Source organism: Notolepis coatsorum (genome assembly GCF_963971535.1).
Source record: "Notolepis coatsorum genome assembly, chromosome: 3".
Lineage (NCBI taxonomy): Eukaryota > Metazoa > Chordata > Actinopteri > Aulopiformes > Paralepididae > Notolepis > Notolepis coatsorum.
The window spans coordinates 60,908,056-60,926,670 of NC_140167.1; the positions used below are offsets into that span (position 1 = coordinate 60,908,056).

Below are 18,615 nucleotides of genomic sequence, written 5' to 3' on the forward strand. Positions count from 1 at the left end.
CTAGTGTGCCTCAACAATATTGCATGCATCGTAATTTTTTCTTCTCATAATCAGGTCTTTTTAATGATAATTTTTACAATACATCATTATTGTTATTATTAACAATATTATTATGATGGTTGTATCAACCCTAAATCTGAGTTGGGGGGGGGGATGCAATGCAGACAAACAGCTGCATACAGTGCGACCATTTCACTCACATTTGCCCATTAATTTTTGGACACATCATGTGTACTGTACGTGTGCTGTCATAGCTCCACCTACAGGCCTAATGGAGAACACCAGGATGTGAATGGAGGGTGAATGTGAGGTATATCGTGTAAATAAGTTTTGATTACACTGTAAATCTTTTTATAATAATAAGTTACCAGAACTTAAAAATATTGAGTTCAGTTACTGTGCATTAAGGTTTTCAGTTTCCATAATAAGAAAAATAAGTACACAACCACATTATTTCAACCTAATAAAACTATGTTTATTGTCATTGTTTTAAGAACACAAGTTGACTTGGTAATACTCAAACATGTGCAATATTCAATGAAATAGAAAAATAAATAATAAAATGTGTTGATTAATCCCACTGGTCACAATGGTGACATAATAATGTTTTTGTTATAAAGCTCTGCAAATGTTACTGAATGATGTAGCAATGTATTTCCAGCTAAATTGAAATAATAAACAAATAAAGGGTCTCAATTAAATATGTGGTAGTAAAAATAACCTGTGGGAGGATTTCAACAAGATAAATGCGACAACAGTGCAAAATATTTCACAGCAAAAAAAAAGGAAAAAAAAGTATGATCATTTTTTTTTTTTTTATGCCGCACCCTGTGCCTATGAAAATGCCCCCGCGTGCCTAGGGTTGCCTACCCCTGCCCTACAGAGTGGTACGCTCAGCTGAGCATACTACGGGTAGGGCTGCCGTGGTATTGATTTTTTCCTTACCGCACAAATTTGCGAAATATTTCCTACCACCACGGTTACCGCAAAAAAAAATAATAATTTTAATGTTTTTTTTTTTTTTTTTTGTAGTCTACTCTTTATAGCATATAGCCTGCCTCTAGTCTAAATGTCTATCTTTAGAGGATGACTTTGCAGCATGAATATTGTTTGGGATTGGGCAAGCACGCATTCGTTATTGAAAGTGAAACACGGATTCGAAGTCTCCCCTCTGGTCGTGCGCCGTTCACTCGGTGTCGCGGGCAGGGGTGGTAGCGCCCGGCGGTTACCCCCCCCCCCCCCGACCCTTTCTTCTTCTTATTATAATAAAGTTACTACTTATGATTAACAAAGGCATTTGTTTTGTGGCATTAACGTTATATAGTTACACGTTCAATAACATCAGCGTATTTACCGGAGTCCGGACCATAGCAAGGCAAGCATTACTCAATTCATATCTCAGTTCCTCCCTTTGCTCAGAGCGTGCTGAGTTGTGCCCATTCTGCGGTCTGTTAATAAAGTTTTCAATCAGACAAGTGTATAGAACGAAGGGCTTTTATTATAACATTCATTGCAGTAAAATCATTATGCCTCGTTTAGTCCTGTGGAGCGCTGGTAGTCCACTCCGGCGGGGAGCTAACGTTATTAGCCTTGTTGTGAGATCTGATCAATGGCTGACATCCAGGAAGTAAAAAACGAATACGCGCTTGCCGATTAGTGGTAACAGCAGAGGCGGGTGCAAGCGGTGTGACGTAATTGACAGAATCGACTGTCAATCAAAATTGTTCCGTTGCATTGCTTTGGTTGAGAATATTATTATAAAAAACAGCGGTGATGCGGTATTCAGCTAAACTCTGCGGTGGGCGTGATGCAACAGCGATACAGCGGTAATGTGGTAACCTAACCGCGGCAGCTCTAACTACGGGTATTACACTACCACCCCTGCAGGTCTTATATAACAAGAGGTGCAAATCCAGATCCTGCAGAATAATGAAAGACCCTCACCACCCCAACAACAGCCTGTTCAAGCTGCTGCGGTCAGGCAAACGCCTGCGAACACCAGCAACTAGGACAGAGAGACTTCGGCTCAGCTTCTTCCCCCAGGCCATCAGAGTCTTGAACACTGAACTCTCCACACATAAGCACACATGAGCACACACACAACACACACACTGTATACACTCACACACTAGCAGTCACTTTAACATGAACACACACACATATGCTGCACACGCTCACACTATGGTCACTTTACACAATGAAAGGTCAAAACAAGAACGGGAGTGGTTCTTGTATAGTAAATAGATGGATAGCAAGCTATCATAAGGACACATAGTATAACTGTAGATTGGGCATAAAAGAAAATATTGTTTGGTTCCTGTTGGTTGTCAGTTAAGGCAGGTAGGTAGGGAATTTATTTTATTTAATTTTGTATTCGTTCCCACAGCGACTATGGATATGGAATTTCTTTATTTAATTAAAATGTTCACAACAACATGGATGCATTTTTTTTATTATTTTTTATATTTTATTTTTTAAACAAACACAAACATAACATAAAATTAGATATACAAGCATTAATTAACAGTGCACATCCAATGAAATCACCATTTAAATAAATGTATTATACAAGATATACACCTAATACTTGCTATCTAATACCCTACACACATGTTCTCGCTCGCTCCCCCCCCCCCCCCCCGGGCCCCCCCTTGGATAATCCATCCATTATCATTCGCTCCTAACCAGGCACTACAATTCATATGCTAGCTTTTATTCTCTCTACCACTTCTAACCACATTGTAATTTTGGATTCACTGAGACCCAAAATTCTTGCTGTAGATATTTCTAGATAAATCACATCGAGATATGTAAGAATCCAGTAGGGCTGTCTTAAATACTTCGAAGCTTCGTTCGATGGCACAAGCTTCGAACATTAAAAAAAAAACGAAGTAAAAAAAAAAAAAAGGATAAGAAGATTAAAAAAAAATTCAACAAATATTTTTTCCTTTTTTTTTTTACTTCGATTTGTGTGTGTGTGTGTGCGTGTGCGTGCGTGCGTGTGAGAACTACCCATCCCAGTTAGGACAGCCGAATCCCGTCCAATCTTTCGCCGTCGACTAAAGACTCACTTCTTCAACCATTATCTGAAATGATTAAAAAAAAAATAAAAAATCTAACCGTGACTAACCTTACTGTCATGCACTTTTCCTAATAAACTAACCTACACTGTAACACGCAACACTTTGATAAACATTGTTACTCAGCTGATAGAGTTGTACCCTTCTTGCTGTCTTGTCGTACAGAACTTGTAAGTCGCTTTGGATAAAAGCGTCAGGTAAATGACTAAATGTAAGTGTGTGTGTGTGTGTGTAAGTGTGTGTAAGTGTGTGTGCGTGTGCGTGTGCGTGTGTGTGTGTGTGCGCGCGCGGGGCCATTGGGTGGGGCCGGGGGACAAATACACTGGAGGAAAGTAACCCAGCTCAGCACTGCCCAAATTATATCATCACTATTGCCTGTTTGAAGGATATCATCCTCAAATACATATACACCTACATGCCTTGTAGAATTCCACACATAAGAAAGAAAGATACTGGGATGAATAAACAAAATAGGAAATAAAATTTAGATAAGGTGCTACTGAGATGTTTTGGTGAGTTCTTTGTTTTTTTGTGGAAGTTGCCCTTCTTAAAAATGCATGAACATTCACTGATAATTGGTCTGTAGTGGAGTCTACAAGGTCTACATTGCCGGACCATGTAGAATCCGGACCTTGTAGACTGACATAATTCTGTGCATAGTTTAGTCTACACAGGCCATATTTCAAATAATCAAAATCTTACTTCATTCATCTTAAACATTCTTGATTTGGGGGATTGGTAGTTCCCATGAAATCTGAAGTTGTTCAAACGACAACAGCGATCCACCTTGAATTAAATCACACAGCCGAGTGAAACCTTGTTGGCTCAGTCACGAAAGGGGCTACTTAATTAATTAATCCAACCCACTTTATTTATAGAGCACATTTAAAAACAACAACGTTTATGAAAGTGCTGTACAAGTCCCACAACATAAGATACAAAAAAAAAAAAAAAATCGAAGCTTCGAATTAAAATCGAAGCTCGGCCCCGAAGCTTCGATTGCCAAAAAAAGCTTTGAAGGTCAGCCCTAGAATCCAGACCTTTCAGCACATTTTTTCCGGTTGAAACCATCGTGATGCCATCAGCTTTTTAGCCGCTGTGATACCAGATAAAACCAATCTCTTTAGCTGTATAGGGACTGCAAACTCAAAAACATCATTCAACAGTAATACAGAGGGGTGTACAGGTATATTCAGAGTTAAGAGATTTGATAAATGTACCCTCATCCCCATTTGTACATAAGGTGCATCTGGAGTCTTGTTTAAGAACCATTCTGTTCAACAACATGGATGAATGTACTCTGCCAGCATGTTTAATATCCATAATACTAAAGGTTTGACTAAGATTTTTATGAAACTTTATTGTAAAAAAGAAAAAAATAAAAATAAAAATTATATTTTTCTTTTACTCATAAAATAAATTGGGTCGCAGCTAAATCGGCAGGGTCGGTCGGCAACCGGAACCAAACAATTATTTTGTTTAGGCCTTGTATAGTATAGCATTGTATAGTAGTGTACATAAGACCCAGTGCCTCATCCGTAGCTAACAGTGTATTGCAGGACCTAGCATGTCTTACCATTAGGGATGGGTACCGAATTCGGTTCTTTTGAGGTACCGAACCGAAACACATCGGTACTAGGGGTGGGACGATACATCGATCCAGATCGATACATCGATGTAATTATCAACAATCGAATCGGATCGATGCGATGTAATAAGATCGATTCATATCGATACTCTTATTTTGAAAATCCTGTGGCGAGTCTCATATCTGCCCAAGAACAACAGCAGTAGCTCCGTGTGTGTAGATGTTACAGCATAGCATTCTCCCTTTCTGTGTGTGTGTGCGTGTGTGCGCGCGTCTTTGGAAAGACAAGATGAGGTCAGAGGAGTTTGATGTTTAAATGTTATTTAAACATAAACAATATAATACATAATAAATGTAGGCCTATACATGATCATGCAACATCAACAAATTGTTGTAGGAACGGTTTGGGAGAGGGAGGTTGTGAGTTTTGAGTTCCAAAAAATGTAGCTTAAAGTTTAAAGCTCAATATATAAAAACGTGGCACTTTACAGTGAACAGGAGGTCTATTTGTATTAAAAACAATAGATTGATTTTCCTTTAAATGTCTGGAAGAGCTCAAAAATACAAATGTCAAATGATATTTTCATTACCTTTTTTTTGTTGATCTAAATGTTACCGATTGTGTTAAATGGGCATATGATATCATCTCATATCGATCGCAGGCACCTGAATCTAATCGTATCGTATTGTATCGTGAGAGACTGTGATATCGGCAAATATCGTATCGTTGTCCAAAGAATCGATATCATATCGTATCATGATGAAACTGGTGATTCCCACCCCTAATCGGTACTACCGAGTATCGATTCAAGTGAGATACCAAAAAAAAAAAAAAAAAAAAATCTTGACTTGACCATGTTCATCTACCATAGGGCTGCACGATTTTGGGAAATAATCTAATTGCGATATTTCTGACAGATATTGCGATTGCGATTAAATTTGCGTTTATAATTATAATTATTTTAAGCAGCCCCACAGAGGTTTATTGTAAAATGCGGCTTGCATCTGGCCTACGCGTTGAGTCTGTTTCTGTACTTTACTCTCCCTCTCTGAAGTCTAAACTTCACAACACACAATCTAAAACCCCATACCTCCCTCTCCAAAACCGTTCCTACAACAATAACAACAACTTGCAAAGGAGATCTTGTATCTCAATGGGACTTCCTGGTTAAAAAAAAATTATAATAATTGCAATTTAAAATCAATTAATCGTTCAGCCCTAATGTAAATACCAGCCCACATGACCATGTTCATCTACCATGTAAATACCAGCCCACATGACCATGCTACCATGTAAATAAGAGCCCACACGACCATGTTCATCTACCATGTAAATAACAGCCCACACGACCACGTTCATCTCTGCCAGAGGGGAACAAATCTCCTTTGAACAGAAGGACAGACACACACACACACACACTAAGGGTGTAAAGGTACACGTATCCGTACCGAACCGAACTGTTTCAGTGTGTACCGTTACCGTACCGAACGGCTGTGTAGTGTACCGAACGAATACACCCTTGTTAACCACTAATGACCGCCCACCAGGGGCTGTTTTTTTCACAATCTAATTATAATTATTATTTTTTATTTTACACATCGATTATTAATTTCAATATAGAATATTCGTTGACAGCCCTACAAGTACAATTAGTTACTGCACACTACATCAGCCCTGGGTGGAACATGGAAAGCCAAACTTTCCCCCACTGTACCGAAAACCCGTACCGAACCGTGACTTCAAAACCGAGGTACGTACCATACCGTGGTTTTTGTGTACCGTTACTAGGGATGGGTACCGAATTCGGTACTTTTGAGGTACCGAACCGAAACACGTCGGTACTACCGAGTATCGAATCAAGTGAGAAACCGAAAGATTTTTTTTTTTTTTTTTTTACTTTTTTCTTTTCATGTCAACGTTCACACGCACAATATATGCTTACCTAGGATTTGACTTGATTCAACAACAAAGCAGTCGGAGCAATGACAAGCCGAAAACTGTCGAAATTGTAGTTATTTGAAGTTTTGATTTTTTTTTACGACTGAGGTAGGTAAATTAAATTTCGACAGTTTTCGGCTTGTCATTGCTCCGACTGCTTTGTTGTTGAATCAAGTCAAATCCTAGGTAAGCATATATTGTGCGTGTGAACGTTGACATGAAAAAAAAAAAAAAAAAAAATTAAAGAAAAAACGTACCGTTGGGTACCGGTATCGATTCACAGGTACCGGTACCGGTATCGGTTCAAATGTGAAAGGTACCCATCCCTAACCGTTACCCCCCTAACACACACACAAAAGGAGACCGAGTGTAACACCAACCTTCTCTGTTCAAAGGATGGCCACGACAGATTAAAAGAAAGTTCCAAATGGTCAAATGTTGTACACCAGCAGCAACTTCACTCACACACTAACTCAGGGCTTAATATGCTACCTAATGTTTTGAAATGAGCACATCATTTAGTGGTGGAGTGAGTCTAAGCAGTCCTCATTCCATCTGGCCGGCAACAAGGACCTTGTAGGCTCAGCTGAAGAGGAGTCTGTCGGTACACCATATAGCAGGGGTGTACAGTGCGACATATATCTCGCACGTGCTACAGCAACAGCTGTCTGTGCGATGGATGGATTTACTTCAGTAGCACTGGTGCGATAGGGATTCGGTTCATATAGATACTCTTATTTTGAAAATCCTGTAGCGGGTCTCATTTCTGCCAACGCGCAGCTCCAGCTAGGCTCCGAAAGCTAGCAACGTTCAGGTGCATATGATACTCTTATTTTGAAAAAACTCTTGTGACAACTCGACGAGTCGTATCCGCCCTATCCGTGCTTCTGCTAGAAGAGCAGCGCGTTGGTCGGTTGGTGCACGTTAACACAGCAGTGCGCCTACACGTCCCGAAATAAGTCCGTGGTGTTTTTTCTTTCTCGCAACGGGTCAAATGCATCTACATGCTTTGCACCGTCGCCATTCCTTTATGCGCACATCGCCCGAAATTAACGTTTATGTACCATTACAATCACTACAACGTTAGCAAGCTAACAAGCTAATCCTGATCAGACTCAGAGGGCGCAGAGCCAGCAGACACAGTGTGGAAAGGGAAATGGGGGGCACTCTCTCCCCTTCCCTGTGTGTGTGCGTGCGTGCGTTTGGAAAGACGATGAAGTCACTAGTCAAGACTCAGGACAGGAGTATATTATAGTAAACTGAGGATGGACAGATAATGATGATATTCAAATACAAGTTTCGAGAGGAGTGGAAGTTTGAAGACAGACTAGACTACAATATGATGCGGGGGTGGTGAGTTGAAACAGTGTGTGTGAATGAATGAAAACTTTATTTAACAGATTGCAGAATGGGTACAGTACGGCTCAATACACACAATTGTTAAGGGGATGCAGACCAGAGAAAGACGTTTGTCTTGTTTACATCAGGGTCCCCCATTGTGTGTGTGTGTGTGTCCCAACCGACCCCACTTCTATGTTTCAATAAATTATTTGCATTTAAAACTATTAACACTGACTCATTCCTTCAGTCCACTCAAAATTATGCTAATATTCCTTATGTTGTTTATGATATTAATTTAAAATAGCATATGAGAGTATCATAGTAATAATAACACATGGCGATATACTAAATGACAGCCAAACATGGCACTGCAACTAAATAACACAAATACAATAGGCACATTTGTGACTGTTACAAATATAACACGTTTTATACTTGTGCTACAAGATTTTGGCCTGTGCTACAAAACTATCAACCTCTGTAGCACCAGTGCTATGTGCAAAAAAAGTTAACGTACAGCCCTGTATAGTCTACTATGCAGTCTATGATAGATTTGTGATTGTGTGAATGATATTTTTGTAACAAGACTAAGGGTCTAAAAGCCATGTTAGCGGCCCTAGAGGCTGTGCTACTCCTTACACTAGGGATGCACCGAATGGGAAATTCTTGGCCGAAACCGATACCGAAAATAGAAAACAGTTGGCCGAAAACCGAAAGCCGAAAGGCCGAAAATGATTCATAGAATAGATTTTTTTTACCAATGTTGTGGAACATTATGATTATGGAAAAATATATGATTATGGCTAAACTTAACTTAAATAATAAATAATCACTATTATGGGTCCATAAAACATTTATTCAGCACTTCTGAATGCATACAGTACATTAATTCCATCTTTTCTCTGGCTGCGCAGCGGACATCTGTGCTCTACTGAGCGCACCTTTCTAGTCCCCAGCTGAATGTGCTCGCTTGACTCGGCACAGTAGACGCGCGACAGACAGACAGCATCAATGTGAGAAACACAATCCCCCCTCTCGCTCTGAATAATATGCATATTAGATCACTCTGTGATTAACCGCAACGGGCATATAGTAAATAAGGATATAAAAGCATGTTAAAGACGCATTTATTGGACGCGTTGCGCACAGAGTTTACATAGAAACAGCGCGACTCCCGACAGCGCGGCATCATCACAACAACACACGTTAGGTTACAGGTTGTTTCTGTTTCGGTGACATATTTTCGGTGAAAAAACTCTTTCGGCCGAAAGTTTTCGGCCACCGAAATTTCGGTGCATCCCTACCTTACACCCTACCAGGACCAAGGTGGTTGACCCTACCGACCAAATGACAGACAGACATCCCTAGAGCCCCTTGCTAGTCACGAAAGTAAGCGGCGCCTCGACTCCACCTCTCTACAACAAGCACGTGGAGATTATCTGTGTTGAAAACAACAAGGACATGTGCAGCAGACATGTCGACGAAGAAGTCATCAGACGTGTGGTTACACTTTAAAATATGCAAAGACAATGCCCAAAAAACCGAGTGCCTGATATGCCAGAAGAAAATGGCATATCACAACTCTACAACAACTTTGTCAAATCACCTAAAAAACGTAAGTATCGTTGTACACGACGGCGCCGCCACACAAAACATTGATAAGGCTATGCCTATGCTGCTATGACTAATGTGTTACCAAGTTGTTAATTGTAATCATCTGCTTTTGTAGGTGCATTGTCTGATATAATTATAAATTATAAATTAAATATAATATAATTGTTTACTTGATAGACGAAGGTTGCAACATAATTATGTAATGTCATGTCGTTGGCTGTGAGAGCAGCCCCACTGCACCCAGGCAGCGCTGCCGAGTGAAACCTTGTTGGCTGCGTCACAGTCACGAAAGGGGCTACTTAATTAATTAATCCAATCCACTTTATTTATAGAGCACATTTAAAAACAACAAAGTTTACCAAAGTGCTGTACAAGTCCCACAACATAAGATATAAAAAATATATATATATTATAATTAATTTAAATTTTTTTTCTCTTGAAGCTTCGAATTAAAATCGAAGCTCGGCCCCGAAGCTTCGATTGCCAAAAAAAGCTTCGAAGGTCAGCCCTAGTACCTACCGACCGAATCACGTCGGACTCGGTACTACGGAGTTAATTTTTTAAAGTCCGATGACGTCAACGTTAAGTTTACCGTGAAGTGAAACCTATGAAGTGTGCCGCACGTTCACGTCAAGTCGTCAACGTTCACACGCACAATACACGCTTACCTAGGATTTGACTTGATTCAACAACAAAGCAGTCGGGGCAATGGCAAGCCGGAAACTGTCGCAAGTGTTGTTACACTTTACAAAACTAGATGCAGACAACGCTTGCTGCAATATTATATACATATTAACAAATTGTTCTAAATAAATTATTTGAAGTTTGGATTTTTCTTCTTTTTTTTTTACGACTGGGTTAGGTAGATACAATTTTTAGAGACTAAAGTACAGAAAAAAGGTACCGTTGGGTACCGGTATCGATTCACAGGTGTACCGGTTAAAATGTGAGGTACCAAACCCTAGTATTTGCCCCTCCATAGTTGACCAAACCTTAGGCCCCCTCGGTTTCCCTTACTTCCCGACTACCTCCCCTACTGGCTCCTGTATTTGTTGTCCGTTACTCGTGGCTCTATGTTCTTGTGTATTCATATTGTTCCCCGTTTTCCTGTGGTTCTGTTTCTTTGTTTCATTAATTTTATTTTGCCTCAGCGACTTCGGGTCATTGAGAAACGCTATATAAAATAAATGAAATTATTATTATAAGTCGATGAGAAGGGTCTTACCGGTAGTCAAGCAAGTTTTCATTGGTCAAAGGGAGAAGAAACTCCATTTTGGAGCTACGTCATGTCAAATTCAGATTAAAACTTAGTCCAAGTATGAAACTAATCATCTAAAACATGTAAGTAACCTAACGTTAGCCACTTAGCATGACTTATATAAAACATGTAAGTAACCCAACGTTAGACACTTAGCATGACTTATATAAAACATGTAAGTAACCCAACGTTAGCCACTTAGCATGACTTATATAAAACATGTAAGTAACCCAACGTTAGACACTTAGCATGACTGCTAACGTTGGATAGCCTAGATATATTGTCATATGCACTATAAGGCTTATCCAAGTGTTCCCGGTGACTGGGGAAGCTAATGTACCTACTTGCAGGTTTAACTTAATTTGTTTTATAAACTCGACTAATGGCTTGAACTAACGACTATTGGTAGACTAGGAAAATCTAGGGCTGGGTATCGTTTGAAAAAGATTTGCCACCGGTACCTGGGATTCTATACAGATACCAAAACAATACTTTTTTTTAGGGATGTCCCGATCAAGTTTTTTTTGCTTCCGATCCCGATCATGTGATTGAGTATCTACCGATACCGATCTTTCCCGATTCGATCAAAAAAAATTAAAAAATTTTACACCTTTTTCTCACATTACATTCACCCTGAATGTTGACGTTATCCAGGTGAAAAGTTAACTTCATTCAAGCGAGGCATTGCAATCCTTGACATAAATCATTTGATGTATAATTAAATTAGGGATGCCCCGATCACGTTTTTTGCCACCGATACCGATCACCGATCGTCTTGAGCCATATCGGCCGATACCGATCCGATATTTTTTTATAAAAAAAATATATAATCATACTTGTAGTTGTATTATCTGCGAGACATCGCCACCACGCAACAAGTCAAAATGCTCGCTATCTGCAAACAGCTCCACTGTCTGTGTGTACTCGAGTAGCCTCTACGGCCAGGATTCTATCATCATAAATCACATTCAGCATGCCCTCAGCTCGAATACGCATCGAATCAATGTTATAAGACATTGATATCAGGAGCTATCTGTAGCTACTGCTAGGGCATAACAAAAAATATTGTTTGTTTCCTGTTGGTTGTCAGTTAAGGCCATGGGTAGGTGGGGATTTTTTTTATTTATTTTTTTATTCTTTCCCACGGCGACTATGGATAGGGAATTTCTTTATTTAATTAAAATGTTCACAACAACATGGATGCATGTACTCTGCCAGCATGTTTAATATCCATAATACTAAAGGTTTGACTAAGATTTCTATGAAACTTTATTCCAAAAAAATAATAATAAAAAAATGTAAACTCATAAAATATATTGGGTCGCACCTAAATCGGCAGGGTCAGTCGGCAACCGGAAACAACCCATTATTTTTTTTAGGCCTAGCCGGCTAGATAACGTTAAGACAACGCCTCAGTGAACTATTTAGTTTAGAGCTAACGTGAGCTAACGTGAGCTACCAAGTCAACGGAGGTAACTTATCATGCACTCGACTATTGCTGATATCAGCAGCTATCAGTAGCTAGCCAGCTAGATAACGTTAGACAATGCCTCATGTAGTCACTGGGTCATTTAGTTTAAACAGTAACGTTAGCTCGGTAGGTAGCCAACGTTAGCTCACGTCGCATGCACCAGACTATAGCAGACTGCAAGGCATAGGAGCCTCTTGTTTACACGAGTGCGGGAGGGGCTGGGGAGAAGGAGGGGCCGTACGCTGCAGGCAGCTTGTGTATCTGAGAGAGAAGTCAGCAGTGAGATCTAAGAATTGGATCATGTTTTTCGATCAGTTTTGACGATCGGCGAAAATAAAGCATTATCACCGATCACCGATCTCATATTTATACTGAATATCGGCCGATACCGATCGCTGGCCGATCGATCGGGGCATCCCTAAATTAAATCAAAGGAAATGCGTTTGTTTTGGCAAAATTCTTCTGCTCCTTGTGACAATAAATAAATGAATGATATGCAATTTAAAACCAAAACTAAGGCCTCAGTATGATTTTAAGACGTGAACATGGTCATGTTTGTTGAATACAAAAAAAAAAGTAAAATCTTCGGAAAATCACGTGATCGGCGCCGATCCCGATGACGTGATCGGGACATCCCTACTTTTTTTATATACCTTACTTTGCCGAGTTATGTGCCAATCAGAGGCTTTATTACATTGTGGTTGAAGAAATGTTATATGTTGGAACAAACGTGTTTATTGGCTCACTGACACTAATGAGATTAACTACTTAGGTGTCCAACTGTGTCATTCGATACCACATTTCAAATGTTCTGATACTCTATAGTAATTGAAGCAATTCGATCGATACCATAAAAGTATTGAATTTCGATACCCAGCCATAGGAAAGTCTTTAGTCAGGGGGCAGCTCTACTATCAGTGAACCCATGATGGATAACCTACTATGCAGTTGATATTCGGTCTCTGGCTCTCATGGCGGCTGGAGCTGTGTATCTGCTAAAGATACAAGATAAAAGATCCACAAGGATCTAAATGTTGTTAATGTTATCTTATTAGATAAAACAGATGATGTATATATTTTTGTATGTTAACAAGGTTTTCCATTGGGGACATTTAACACGGGTAATAAATCGCAATATTACAATATTGTGACAATATTGTATCGTAGGGCCTCTGCCGATTACCACCCCAATAAAGTGTAGGTGTGTTGGAAGCTAGGGATGCCCCGATCGATCGGCCACCGATCGTTATCGGCCGATAATCAGTATAAATATGCGATCGGTGATCGGTGATAATGCTTTATTTTCGCCGATCGTCAAAACCGATCGAAAAACATGATCCAATTCTTAGCGGAGATCTCACAGTCACTGCTGACTTCTCTCTCAGACACGCGCAGCATACGGCGCCTCCTCCTCCCCAGCCCCTCCCGCACTGATGTAAACAAGAGCCTCGCAGTCTGCTCTAGTAGTGCATACGACGTGAGCCAACGTTGGCTACCTACCTAACGTTACTGTTTAAACTAAATGACCCAGTGACTACATGAGGCATTGTCTAACGTTATCTAGCTGGCTAGCTACTGATAGCTGCTGATATCAACAAATGCTCCAGCAATAGTCGAGTGCATGATAAGTTACCTCCGTTGACTCGGTAGCTCACGTTAGCTCTAAACTAAATAGTTCACCGAGGCGTTGTCTTAACGTTATCTAGCCGGCTAGCAGTAGCTACAGATAGCTCCTGATATCAATGTCTTATAACATTGATTCGATGCGTATTCGAGCTGAGGGCTTGCTGAATGTGATTTATACCAATACTAGGTCCAGCTGCAGCGCCGGAGAATCCTGGCCGTAGCTGGAAGCTACTCGAGTACACACAGACAGTGGAGCTGTTTGCAGATAGCGAGCATTTTGACTTGTTGCGTGGTGGCGATGTCTTGCAGATAATACAAGTACAAGTATAATTATATAATATATATATTTTATAAAAAATTTGAATTTTTTTATATAAAATAATAATAAAAAAATGTAATCTAAAACGATCGGTATCGGCCGATATGGCTCAAGACGATCGGTGGCAAAAAACGTGATCGGGGCATCCCTATTGGAAGCATATGAGGCGTGGACTTTCCCTTCTTCAACTGACCTCAGACCAGCACCCAAAAATACCGTATATGTCTACTTCCACATTTACCTTGCGGGGTCATTGGCTCAACCATTAAATTTAGTGCTTATTTCATGTTATATGTACGTCTTACTGACATTACTGTATACAGTTGGTATACTACTACTACAGTACATGGTCAGTCCTGTACCGTTGCTGGTTATCAGCACAGATTAGTGGATTCGATTTCGATTGACAATTTGATGCCGACTCGATTCTATATCGACTCAGTGGCGCTGGTTTGAGGGGGTTGGCACCTGCCATTGTTGACAAAAAAAATATTTGGTGAACTGAGTTTCCATATTAGTTCAGCAGGAACACGGTGCAAGGCAAACTAGAGATACCTGCAGAAGACGCACGCTAACGTTTAGCGAAAATCTTCACACCTACTGAAAAAAGGGTGATTAAAAAGATCCATCTCTGGATTTTTAAGAATCAATATTAGATTGTTCAAATAAAACAATTCGATGTTGAGCTATTTTGACTAGCAAACCATGATGAAGTGTATGGGACTTCACTCTGGCCCTCCTTTATAGCTGGCAGGGCTGCCCCCCTCTTAGCCGCTGACTCAATTCATCCATCGATTTGGTCCTAGTCCGCCAAGACTTGATTAGCCTTAATGTTATTCTCTCCCATGCTGAACGAGTCATTTCCTTCAAAAACAAATCATAAGAACATCTCTGGTCAGTAGAGGATTTAGAGGTTATTCTGCACGACTTCCACGTGGGCAATGCAATTTTACAGATTTGTTGATTCAACCAACTAATCGATTACTAGTCGACAAAGTACTATGACCATTAGTGGACTATGGATTTCTCTGGTCTCCAGATCGCTGGTCGTATTATTTCCCTTTCTCCTGTATGAGCACCAGCAGGCTTTAGCAGACTAGGCCCTGCTTCGATGCCCATGTCCAATAGTCCCATTAACAGGACCGGTGCCGGACAGGAAGTTCTAACCATACTGATTGTACAGTGTGCCGTTAGAACCCATTCAGTGCATTGCATGCGCATCCTTCATAGTAAGCAGGGTTTCCCATCGGCTCTTGGGGTATTAGTGGTGGTGGTGGCAGCAAGCCTGGGCAGGCAGGACAATCGGTGTACACAACCCGCGCTCCACATCCGTTTGTAATGTCTTCTTGCGGTGAGGCTGCGTAACAAATTAATGTATGAAAAGTGAAACACCATTGTAGTCACTCATAATTTTGCATCAATTCACTACTACATCAAACCGTACAGAAATTTTTCTTTTTGCAGGTACTATGCGATGTAGTGGAGAATGGACGCGATCAGGACAACATGGACTAAATCAAGATCAAGACTATGTCAAAGAGGGACAGGAGAAAATGTTGTTTTTCTTTTTTGCTCCACGTGTCGTGCGTGTGCAGCATTGTCAGACCATATACTGCATTTCAATTATTTTCCCATCCCTGTGTAAAAGGTGAAATGTCTGACATGTGAATCTTGACTTATGCATTTGTTTTTCCACTGCCGTGTGTTCCCTATGTTCACCGTGCCGGTCGTGCAAAATTAATTTCCTTTGGGACATTAGAGAATATTGTATCGCATTGTGAGAATCAATCATTTGTAAAGGAGTGGATCTCCCGTGGGCTATGAAAGGGGAGTGAGAGAGAAACACCCGTGAACCACGGCACGGCACCGCGTTGGCTGGTTGAGAGGGTCGTCAGCAGCCTGCCTGACCGACCACCAATTATTCAGACCGTAGTGCGTCGTTTACAGGCACGTAGTGGGCTACTCCAGATAATAGCTCAAACAGTTATATGGTCTTACAGGAGACGAGCAGTTATCATCACAAGCATCACCCAGTCTCGCTCAGAAATACACTTGCATGAGAGGATTCGAAATATTACCATGGAAACGGAATTTACACAGACCACAGTGTATTAAGATGTAGCATAATTATGATATAAATTACTCAGTATCCCACTGACTGTCATATTTGGGTTTTGCCGTTTTCAGAAAAATTGCTTATTAGGGAGTCATGTCGATACTAAAAACAGAATAATTGAGAACTTTTTATTTAGCAACTCCAAATTTGCAGGATATTGTTGTTCGGGTAAACAAGCGCTCAATCCCACCCTTCACACACTAGCATCTCTTAGTAACAGAGATTCACTTATCTCTAGACATGGTTCTGGAACATTCAATTATTGGGCTAATTGCGCTTTCATCTGGTGTGCTAAACTCACAAAAACACAGTACGAGCCAACTCTGACTTTTCTTCCAACCCCATTTGGAGCTAGATATAGCATCATTATTATATTTCTATGATCTAAACTCATAATGACAGACTGTCTTCAACACAACTTGCTTGGTAAGAGTCTTTGAAGGTCGTTTCTTTTGATATGCTATGGAACTGAAACATCACAGAGGGTAAAATGACAGGAAAATCTCTGAAGTGTCTGAAGACAATCTGACAGAGATGTCGCACGCCCATACAACAAAAAGGCCACTTTTCAAAAAGACGATTGATGACGCCAGTCTTCCCCGTCGTGACGTCGTTGTGGAATTCCACTCATCGCACAGGCAGATACTTCAAAGAGGGGCAGCAGCGCCGGTGTTGGACAGGGACCTGTTCCAAGAAAGTCCCTGAGTCACTTAGCACGACTTTTGTGTGGGTGGCCTAACCGTCCACACAACATAGCCTTAAAAAACCCGATGCGTAACGCAAGAGTTCCTCATTCTGACCCGCTGCCATTACAGTCTACAATAAGGATCATGTCATTTTTAAATCAAGTGGGAGCTCTCCCACCACCATGCTGGCAAAGCCTCTCTAAAGCCTTAGCCTGGAATTAAAACATGTACTTGATTATGCGAAGATTGCACTAACACTTTGTGCATAAGTGTATGGGTTTCAATAGTTGTATAAAAAAAAATAAAAAAATGATTCTCAATTCCATAATAACCCGCGAGTACCGTTTACTAGCAGACCCCCACCGCCTCCTCTCTCCGCCCCGAGCCTCCCTCCCCACCGGCGCCTTGTAGCGCTGCTTTAGCTTATAGCCAACCAGGGCCGATACACTCCTACTAGTAGCAGGTACGTTAGCTTAGCTTAGCCCAACAACAAAAAAAGCTTGAGTCAATAATATGCTTCAGCGGATTGGCGATATGCATGATGTGCATGTGCTTTGCTAACATAACGGGTCGGAATATAAGCCAGCGGGTGAAACATCCCTTTGTGTGACCCGGGTTGTACAGCTATGCAGCGCTGCTGCTGAACGGGGCTAGCAGGGGTGCACCCGGGCTAACACAACCGGGCTAACATACCGATGTATGCGAGTGTCTGAGGGGCCAACTAGCCTGTAGCCTCGGAGCCAAGCCGACTCGGAGTTCCATTATAGAAGCAGGAGCAGCTTTTCTCTGGCTAGCAGCATTCATTCCTGTCCCCCCGGACGCAGCCTTCTGGCGTTCTCTCCGGGGAAAGTTCACAGTGGAGGAGGAAGAGACACAAAGCCCCACTTTACCTGATTCTCCATGATTTTCCGGCTTCAGTGGTTGTTCTATTTATTTACAGCGGCGTTTTTTGGCGAGCGTCTTGCCTGTCCCTGCTCCTCATTGTGTGTCAATTTCAACCTAAAACCGGAAGCCAGACGGGCACCCCTCCCCTTCCAGACGGCCGCTGGCATGCGACCAAAACAGAAAGCCTTCTCGCCCAATCAAGTAGGGAGAAGTTTAAGCCACTTGTGAAGAACCAACCGTAACCCTCAAGAGGCGGGGCTTATTCCCGAGCTGCAAATAAAATTCAAGTGTTTTCTGGTAGTGTTTCGGAGTGACAGTGAGGCTGTCCCAATGGCTAAAGATTAGTTCCAATTGTAAAATGCACATAAAGCATGCTAAATTGATTCATCACTACATGCCCATTTCTAATAAAGCATTGAGTAAACAGATTCATAAACACTTTTGAATGAGCACCACATTGAATGAAAATAGCTCTGATCAGTCTACCAGTAGCTGTCTAGCAGGAAGCGATGATCACATTTTCTGACAGTTATCTCACACAACTATAACTTATATGATTTTGTGATTTCATACACCCGAACCACCTCTAAAGTAGTAGAATGTAAAGTAGTCTAACTAATTCCATTATCCCATTTCAAATCCATATTTCATAATCAATCAACATTCTCTTCGTTTGGACTTTGTATAATTCT

General features: G+C 40.9%; 1 protein-coding gene across 2 annotated transcripts in view; it reads right to left on the reverse strand.

Moving 5' to 3' along the window:
* mllt1a (MLLT1 super elongation complex subunit a) overlaps positions 1-18,016 on the reverse strand; it is a 127,230-nt gene extending 109,214 nt beyond the window's left edge. For both annotated transcript variants that reach the window (XM_084310524.1, XM_084310523.1), the window contains exon 1: positions 17,929-18,016. In XM_084310524.1, coding sequence (XP_084166650.1) covers positions 17,929-17,940 — 12 coding nt within the window. In that variant the 5' untranslated portion in view covers positions 17,941-18,016. The remainder of the gene's footprint in view (positions 1-17,928) is intronic.
* Between the last annotated feature and the right edge of the window lie 599 nt (positions 18,017-18,615).